The following is a 10,132-nucleotide window of genomic DNA, read 5'->3' as shown; positions in this document are numbered from 1 at the left end:
AGGTTAAACCAGGGAATGTCTTAATACTGATTCTGTTTCAGTTCTCAGGAGCCTGAGATCCTTCAAGTCTAGCCATCAAAATATTATATTCAAGGTGATACAGATCCATTCCAGAATCATTTGATCATCAATTGAGTTAGATATAACATGAAGTAAATCAGAAGTTAAAGCAATGATTTGGCGGAAAGCAGTGGATAAATGGCAAGAGCAGTGGGACAGTGAATTAAGAGGAAGATTGTTGTATAATTTTCAAAACAAGGTTAATGAATCATTTAGAAATGTAGGCCGGTGCAGGAAAGAGGAAATCATAATCAACCGAATAAGGCTGGGTCATTCCAACCTACATAAGACACTCAAGATCATAGGTAAGCATCCAAATGTTCTGTGTGATCACTGTCAAGCTGAAGAGAGCGTAAAACATGTGATTATGCAGTGTGGGACATATGAACAGGAAAGGCAACAAATGAAAGAAGGATCCAGAGAGGTGGAAATTCAGGAGTTTACAGTGAAGACAATAATGGATTTATCAAGTGGGGCATGTTGCAGAATTTTCTTTGATGTTATTACTCAAACAGGATTAAAAGGTTGCATTTAGTCTCTGGTCCACACTCCGAAGTAATGCACCTATGACATAGGTTGCTAACCGCCATTAAAAGACAAGAAGAAGAAGAATGGCTGGCTGGCTTAAGCTGCATTCCATTGTACTCGGAACTCTGAGAAAAACAACTTCCAACATGGAAAAGTGCAAAGGAATGGTCGGAGTTCCCAGACGGAAAGTCGGACAATTGGTCGGTAGTTCGGTAGGTAGTTCGGTCGGTAGTTTGGTAGTTCCAACTCGGAACTACCAACCTCCGACTTCCAATGGAATGCACAATTCAATTACTGAGTTAAACTGAGAGGGTATAACCACAGTTTCTCTGCTAAATGTCCCCTTGATGACACTTGGGAGTTCACTGTCAAGAACAAGAGTAAGAGAGGTAATTTTCTCTGTAGTATTAAAGAGTGGGCCAGCAAGCTAGAAAAAAATAGTGTGATTAAATCTGTATGTTGGCCAGTTTTTCCTTTTTGGTTTCTTCCAGAACCAAACACACGGTAGATCTGTCTTTATTACAAAAACTACAAGAGAAAGATGTCAGTGTCTGAGACCTAGAAGTTGAGAGTCACTTAAAGCAGGCATAGCCTATTTAAAGATTTTCACTGATGGTTCTAGGGACCCAGAAAGTGGAAGAACAGGATTAGGTGTTTGCGTAGATTTTCTTGAAATCCATCAAGGCTTGCAAATCACAAATCATGCATCTGTTTTTGCTTCAGAATTGTTAGCAATAATTTGGGCATTATGGGCCTTGATGGCTTTAAAGAGTAGTACATCAGAAGCTCGACTTGATCTTATTTATGAAATTATAACATGTCTTGTCAGAATTGAGAAATTGGGTTGTGAGGTAGGGTTTCTCTGGGTTCCAGGACATATAGGGGTAGAGGGAAATGAAAAAGCTGATAGAATAGCTAAATCTATGCTAGAGAAAGAGATTGAGGAATTTAAGGTGCCACTAGGCAGAGCAGAGTGCCGCAGTATCATCAAACAGGGACTTGAAGAGGAGTTGCATGAAAACTGGAATAAGGAAAAATGGGGAAGACTATATTTTTCAATACCAAAGTCTGTTAAAAATACAAATATTTACATGGGGAAGGATAGGAAAGACACTGTCATACTGACATGGTCAAGGTTAGGGCATTGTGGGTTGAATAGCTGTTTGCAGGTCATAGACATCCAGATGGGCTGTGTGAACGTGTGGAAATTCTGAAACAGTGGTACATGTCATGCTTCATTGTAAAAGGTAGGCTATTATAAGAGAGAGAGAGAATCTTTTCAAAGAATTGTCAGACCTGGGGGTTGCTTCTTTTTCTTTTAAATCTTTGTTTGGCCGAGACAAGAACCATCAATTAATTGAAAGAGAAATATATAAATTTCTTGCATGCGACTGGTTTATATGATTTCAGAGGACTTTGTGACTCTGACCGGTGGAGGGCGGTAATATGCCTTGAAGCATCGAAACCGCCGAAACTCCCAAAAGAAGAAGAAGAAGAACGGCCGGCCGACTTCCGCATATTTTCTGCGAGGAAGCATGGCCGAAGAACCGTGGAACAGAGTAAACATCCCATTTCCAAGTGCTGTTTCTTCCGTCCGTATACATTTCAATCGAACAACAGGTAAGGTAGATGAATTGGTCTAATATCGACAAAATACCTCTGCCATGCTATGTGACGTCTGTCCCAAAACCGAGCGCTAAAAAAAAAATCCTCTCTATGCTTCTTGCAACCCACATGGGAATAATTCACATCCAAAATGTTTTAACATCTTGCACGTGCATGTAAACAAAGTTATTTTAAAGTGACACTGCATGGATCCACTTTGTATGATGATGTTTGTGTCGCGTTGTTGTTTTGCAGATGTAAATGTTAAAAGGCTTCTGGGGGGAAATCAGAACGTCCTTAAGCTGCTTGGGAGTGAGATTCTTCAAACGGAGATACGTGTTCTCTACGAGCTGTTGTATGTTCTAAACAACAGCTGTAGAGGAAACAAGACGTTCAGGGTTTTAAAGCAGGTGAGGATTATGGGCAAAATTGCTTCTGCGTCTGACCACTTCAGGTTAGCCTTAATGGTGTCTTGATGAAGTTATTTTGGATTCTCTTTGTAACAGGCATGCAACAGGAATCAAAGGGGACAGAAATAACTTTTGTGCACAAAAACAGAAAAACTGATTGCCTGCCATTCACTTGTATGGCATGCACATTTCATCATTGTCTCTCACAGGTTGAACAATGCATAAACAGGGTGAAGGAAATGAAGCTGGATGTTGCCCTTCAGGACCTGACAGATCTGTGTCCAACAAAGATACAAAGGTATGTTTGTTTGTTTTTTTGTTATGTAGCCTATGATGTCCCATGATTGTTGTATGGGAATGATTTGAAAATGTCAACAGCAGACCAACTAAACCCTCTTGTCTATGTCTTTGTCTGTCTGTATGAAACAGAGGGTTATGCCAAGTACAAAAATCCAAATCTACCGTGTCTACAAATTCCAACATTAATCCATATTGTTGAATTTGAGCGGCTGTAATTATCGTCGCTAACCTGTAATGGGATTTGTATGTATCATTTGTATCTATCACTGCACATGATGTGTGTGTGTGTTTTTAGAACATGGAGCATTCAGTCTGGTGAGTGTGACGTTCCCAGTCAGCCCATGCTGGAGTGGCTCTGTCTCAAAGTGCTGGGAGCGGCCCAGCTGATGAGCTGTACGCTGAATCACTGCAGCAGAGCCTTCATGTATCCTTTCCAGAGGTGGTGCAGTTAAGAAACATCTGGATGATGATCCTTGACCCTGCAAAGACAGGAATAAGAAATCAATCATTGGGGATGTGGGCCTTTTTGTCAGAGTTAGGCTAAAAAGTCTTGGCTTACTTCTTGTTACTTTATGAGTTTGCCCTTAACTACTGTTTCTTGTAGATTTTCAAAGCAGCAGCTGAAACTGGAGGAGTTCATTGTCTTGAATGTGGTGATAACCAACATGCTCAGTCGTCTGTGGTGAGTGCTTTTGCTCATTGTCAAATCCAAGAAGGCAGACAAACTAGTGCCGGGTGAAAAAGAACAAACAAATCATTGTTGACCTCGAAACATACCAAATAGTGCTGGGCGATAAGGTTGAAATCAATATCATGATAATCATAAGGATTTTTCTCGATATCAATATATATCACGATATGGTTCATGTATGCAAAATCATGTTAAATAATCAAATTAATGTTCATCTCATTGAACCGAATGGTAATGTTAGGTGTGATGTCAGACAAAACAGAAATATTCAAATAATATTCCTACCATACCTCATTTTATGAGAGTTTTTAAATAAAATTTGCTTGTCATCATCAATTTAGACAGCAGAAATGTGTGTCACGATCTTAAAATATCTTCATATCATCACCATATGATTTCACTGAAAGACGATAAACGATAATATTGAATTATCGCCCAGCCCTAATACCAAATCTGCAATAGTACATACTGGTACAAGTAAATCTAAGTTTCCCATCAAAGCTCATTGAACAAGTCTGTCAGCAGCTCTTCTAATGTCCGGCTAGTCACCTCTCCCTCTGCCCGCTCACTCATAAGCAGGCATTGAGCAAGCTAAGCTCTCTAAAGCCTCTGCACTGAGACAGATGTCTTCTGTAAATGATAAAAGTACAGGCTGCAGAGAGCCACAGAACCACTGTCAGTGATTTCAATGTAAGCTTTGCAAGCTTAATTCTGTGTAGGCCAAATCAATCAGCCTTATACTTTCACAAACAAAGACATCTCAGTTTCTAACCCGCTCTTTGAGGAAGGAGTGCATCACTGAAAAAGTTTATTTGCTGCAGTTTCAGCTTGGTTGGTAGATACTTGTTTTGCATGTTGGTCTAACTAATCTCTTAATTTGTCTCAAGCCATGTACTGCAAAGCTTTCACAGTCTAAATGCACCTGACTTTGTGCCCCATCAGGGTGGTTTTCCGGGGTGTCCTGGCCAGCCTGGCCTCTCTGTACCAGCAGCTTCTGGAGCTCCTCAGAGAAGTAGCCCATGCCCAGCCCATGCCCTTCCTCACAGGCTTCTCCCTGCCAGCAGACATGGTTCAGTTCCTGGGTCCCCCTGATGCCTTTTTACTGACTAAACCAACGCCACGGGGCCTTTGCGGCAAAAACCCTCAGCAGCAGCAGAAGAAAGCTCCTGTTCAATTCCAGAACCAGGCAAAAAGGAAGAAGAAAGAAGACCTGGGGGTTGCTATCCAAAGAGGTGATGAGCTTTTTCATTGTTGTGTATTCTGTAGTAGTAGTAGTAGTAGTAGTAACATGTGATTTAACCTCTGTCACTACCTTAGTTTGCGCCATATCAGGTCACAAATATTTTGTGTTTCACCATTTTTGTTGACTGAATGTAATTTTACAGTGTAATACAGTGTTACCTCATGGAATTGTTTTCTGGGGGCATCAACTAGTGGCTAAGAGCTCCACATGCATTAGGGCGTGTTCACTGTTATTTATAAACTGACACCACTTCTTATTTACATTAATGACAATGGGGAGCAGCCTCAGGGCAAATGGAAAATGGCTGGTTTGGAAAATGTGGTGTGCCTCTTTTTAGTGCTTTCTGTAGTTTTTTATAGGAGACCGCATGACATGGACTAAATTGTTTTGTTTTAGTTTGGTTTTTTTTGTGAGTGGGCAGCTGATTGGGACCTCTGCTTCCATTGTTCAGTGTTGGCAGTACTATGGTCAAATAAAATACACAAAAACGCGGTTAAATAGAATGGAACAAAATGCCGCACACCATCGCCAGACTCTGATATGGAAGCAAAGTGCAGTAGAAATGTGATAGAGGTAGCACTTTTTCTGTGAAAACAGTGGAGTAGTGTAAACACGGCCTTAAGCTGAAGAGCAACCTCCCAGAAACATTGTTGTTCCCTCCTGTCAAAGTTTCCAAAGCTAAAACATTTCCAAACATATCGGCACGCTTACCTAGTATGGATAGTTTATAAGATAATGCCTTCTAATCTGATTCTAGTGGAAAAGCAAAGGCGTTTCAACTTAGAAGTGAATTTTCTTAAAATGTTGTGTACTGTGTAGAATGAACCATGTTACAGCTGTGCATGAACCATACTGAAATAACTATGTGTTTCTCTTCAGGTCAACATTTTGACATTGATATGAAGCCTTTTCTCAAGGTTTTCAGGGATTTTACAGAGGTATGTGAACTTAACTGATGAACTGCCTAGGGTCCCGGCTCATCCCGGCTCATCTGTGCCTTCCTTTTAAACTTGGGTCCCTATTTGTCGCTAATTTTAATCATCTCATTTTATACCTTATTTTGGTTATGCACATGTTTTTTCTGTGTAAATTGTCCAGTTTTAACATTGTACTATGATTGTTTTACTCTTTCTGTGAAGCACCTTGAGATTTCGTTGTATTTTAAAGTGTGCTATATAAACAAAATTCATTATTATTATTATTATTATTATTAACTGAACTAACATGAATTGTTGTTTATGAATATTATTTAGCAAAGTGGCTCCATCTAGTTATCTTCCCATCTAATTGTTATGATCTATCTTCATGTAGGTACCCAAGGACAAGACCTCCCTACTGGAAGCACGTAAAGTTGAAAAGAAGCAAATATTCAAGAAACAAGTGAAAGCAGCTACTACTTTCTCAGACATGGCAACCCACCTGGAAGAAATGATCCCATGGTGCAAATCCCAGAGCTTGGAAAAGGAAAAATGCCTCTTATCATTCCTGTACTTGAAGTGCCAGAAGATGAAATGCCTAGAGTCGGCAGGTTACAAGTAAGAGCGAAACTATTTGGAATTGTTGAGGTAAAACTAGTTTAATGTTCTGTGGATATGTATTTAGTTAGTTTCTACACTAATTGTGTATGTTTGTGTGTAATATTCCTTTACCCTCAGTGTCCAGAGGAAGTTGCGGTGCTTCAAACGGGACGCTTGTTGGGCTTCCTCTCCCCGAGGGTCAGTCCCCAGGACCTGCCTGTCTGTTGCTGCACTGTGGAGAAACGCTCACCCGAGAACTCATTTCCAGCCGCTCAGGACTCGATTTAGGCCTTCAACCGTAAGAATCTGTGCCAAAAAGAAACGGTTGGAGAGACGAAGGAAGCGGACTGAGTTATCAGTGTCTGGACTGTCAGAGGAGAGCAAAGCAAACAGGACTTTACATGAGACGACACCTCAGACCTCTGCCTGTGAGAACCAAGACGACATAGATGATATTTTTGCCTCTGTAGGCTTGTAACAATTTTGAATTAGACGAGTCCAAGAAAATAAATGACTGTCACTTGAAGGTCTCTTAGTTCTGCACCTGAAACTTCAGACGCAGTGAACTGAGCTCAGTTCATGACAAATTCCTCTGTTTTAAAAAGGAAACATGGTTGGGAATTATGAGAACCGAATGAACATCGTATTAGTGAAAGCAGCACAAGTGGAAAACAACAGCAGCTGATTACACTGTATTTAAGCAGGAGGAAATACAAACACTGTTGGTCATGTCAGTGTTTGTCAGATTTGCCCTTAGCACATTGCAGAACCCACAGAGTCCACTTTTTCAATCAATCAAACTTTATTTGTATAGCACATTTCATGCAAGCAAATGCAGCTCAAAGTGCTTCACAACAGATAAAAATGCAGTAGAATAAAAGAACCAAAAAAGGAGAGGTCATAAAAATAACATAAAAATAGACAATGTGTATAAGAGTAGAATAAAATGGGAACATTAAAATTTTAAATACAAATAAACAATATTTGAAGATTAAAATAAAGACATTAAAAATTACAGGAAAGCTAGGCTAAACAGGTATGTTTTAAGTTTTTGTTTAAAAGTGTCCACATTCTCTGTGGTCCTCAGATCCTCTGGGAGGCTGTTCCACTGGCTCAGACCATAGTGGCTAAAAGCGGCATCGCCTTCAACACTTTTCTGATAGGATTTCAGTAATCAAACTGGATTAACTCTGAAAATTCGGATGTTCAAAATGGATAAATGGCATTCTGATCATTCAGATTGGGATTTGGATTGAGTAATCCAATCCTACGTTTAATTCAGTTTAAATTGTGTTCCTGCGTTTTTCTAGCCTGGTATCCAGCCCCTATGAATCACAGTTTTCAGCACTCAGCACTTTGCATGGTGCTGACCTTATGAATCGCCATGCAAATTCGAAGAGTGCTGAAAACTGCGATTCATAGGGGCTGGATACCAGGCTAGCGTTTTTCAAAACTCAAGGCAGGGATTAGGATTTTGATGCTGAAAATCAGGATGATCTTGATGCCACTGGATTTAGTAGCATATTACTTCAGTCTTGCATCCAAGGTTTAAAGAGACCAGTTTAAACAATTAATGGAAAATAGTATTTGAAATTAGATTTGAGGTTATGATAATAATAATACTAATAATAATAAACTTTATTTATATAGCTCCTTTCAAAACAAAGTTACAAAGTGTTTCACAAGACAAAATAAAAATGGTAGACAACAATAGTAAAAACAATTTTAAAACAGTTTAAAGGTTATACAACATTGGGAAGGAAATATAGGAGCAAAAGAGGTACATAAGTAAAATAAAACAAAATAATCAATAAAATAAGGAACAATAGAATGACTATGTATAATAATAGCTTTTAAGAAGTGACTTAAAAGGTGAAAGTGAAATCAGACCACAAGCCCTGAGAAAGCACACTTTCTCCAACAGAAAAGGCCCGGTCACCCAAAAGCTCAGATATTGTACATTACTAAGGCAATTGAACTGTCCTGTGATAAGGATTCAGAACAGGATTTGTGAGACTGAACATGAATTCAAATCAAAATCAGGAGAAACTGAATAAAAATGTTCATCTCGTAAATTAATGCATGGCAAGGTTCAACAGTGCCTTCTAAGAAACTGCTGATATGATCATACCTCAACCACAGACTCCTCACAGCATGGCAGACTTGCAGAACCAGCCCTCTCAGCAACACTGGGGTGGTATTGTAAAAATATTGGATTTTCTTGACACCTGAATCAGGAATCCACTTAATATTTCATGACTGAAGCTCCTACCATGGTACCCGTATGATACGTATTGTTGCATGTCAGATCGCTGAATGTCTTCATACTCTCCTATTTGATTTAAAGTATTGCAAGTTTCTAAGTCCGTGTCCCCTATACAAGGAACCAGATTTGCCAGGTTGCTTGACAATACAGAGGCTGTCAAGTGCAGAGGAGAGATGAGATCAATCCTCTTCAGTTGTAGCATTTTCTCACTCAGCCAGTAACCTTACATATCTCCACAGACAGTGTCAAACCCAGTTTCACCATAATACAGTCTACATGTGGGGTGCATCCATGAATAAATGGGAAGAATCCAAAGAAACATTTTTGGAAATGGAATGGTAAAAAAAAAAAACATTTGCCGATGTTACAATAATCAACCTGAGAAAAGATATTTGTTTATTTGGATCTACATTTGCTGAAAACAAGCTACATAAAAAAGGCACAGATTATAACTTTAGAACAAATCAGAAATAAGATATCTACTAACCCTGCTCTGAGTTATTGGGAAGATATATCATATAGATACTAGTTATTGTGCATTTAAATGGACAGATAACTTTGAGACTCCAGCCCAGATAGTTGCTTAAAACAGTTCTGGATGTTTGAGCTGAGGAACAGATTGATGGTAAACCTGATGAGCTGCAGTGTTCTGGAGATTGGAGCCCTTTTCCCATAGTACTAAAAGTTGCCAATGAGGCTTTGAGAGGCCTTGGCACTAAATGAGGGAATTGAGCAGCTTGCAAAACTGGGATGTGGCTCCACCTGGTGGAGGTGATGAATGAATTCACACAATGAATGGATTTTGATTGTTTATTGAACTTAGTTGCTTTTTAAGGTATTCAAGTTTTGCTATATTAATATCATTTCCATCTTTTGCTTTCCTGTTGACCATGTATGATCAATGGTCAGTCATTTTTTTATTTTATAATTTTTCCTTTTATTTTACAGACTGGACATTAAACACATACCTTACATACATACACAATGCATACACACATACAAAAAAATTGCAGAACAACATATGTACACAAAAGCAAACAAAGGAATATGAGGAAAGGGGGGGGGGGGGGGGGCATCAATAAATACTTAATGTAGCTGTTTTTTGGGGGGGGGGTTTAACAAAAGATCCTTCATTTCATTTCATTTCAAACCTTTATTTAAACTCGAATAACCATTGAGGTTGCCCTCATTTACAATGATGTCGAGTTACAAACAAGTTCAAAGTATTAAATAAATAGGGCAAGACATAGATGACAATAAAGAAAATCAATTAAAACAGTTACACATTGAGGCAGGGAGGTTTGTGATCATGGTTTTAAATTGTCCATAGGTTAGTAGAGTATTGGTTTTTAGTGTGTGTTGTAGATCATTCCAGGAATTTGGAGCACTAAAATAAAAGGCTGATTGTCCAAATTTAGACCGTGCTTGGGGGACCTTAAGCATAAGCAAGTCATTTGAGCGAGTTTGATAGGGTCCAAGGTTCCAGTCCAACAACATTGAAATGTAGGGTGG

General features: G+C 39.2%; 1 protein-coding gene across 1 annotated transcript; it reads left to right on the top strand.

The window, feature by feature from the left end:
- Nucleotides 1-2,108: 2,108 nt before the first annotated feature.
- On the top strand, nt 2,109-7,122 carry nepro (nucleolus and neural progenitor protein). Its single transcript, XM_071547259.1, has 9 exons — nt 2,109-2,208; nt 2,449-2,603; nt 2,813-2,901; nt 3,199-3,327; nt 3,508-3,585; nt 4,537-4,826; nt 5,717-5,775; nt 6,149-6,372; nt 6,493-7,122. The coding sequence occupies exons 1-9, from the start codon at nt 2,124-2,126 to the stop codon at nt 6,830-6,832; spliced, it is 1,449 nt and encodes a 482-aa protein (XP_071403360.1). The 5' UTR covers nt 2,109-2,123; the 3' UTR covers nt 6,833-7,122.
- The last annotated feature ends 3,010 nt before the right edge of the window (nt 7,123-10,132 follow it).

The sequence above is a fragment of the Centroberyx affinis genome, unplaced genomic scaffold (genome assembly GCF_046629955.1).
Source record: "Centroberyx affinis isolate AG114_WGS23_722 - 3 ecotype Tasmania unplaced genomic scaffold, CSIRO-AGI_Caff_v1 ptg005751l_1, whole genome shotgun sequence".
Taxonomy (NCBI): Eukaryota; Metazoa; Chordata; class Actinopteri; order Beryciformes; family Berycidae; genus Centroberyx; species Centroberyx affinis.
This window is presented reverse-complemented; position numbering and strand designations above follow the sequence as displayed.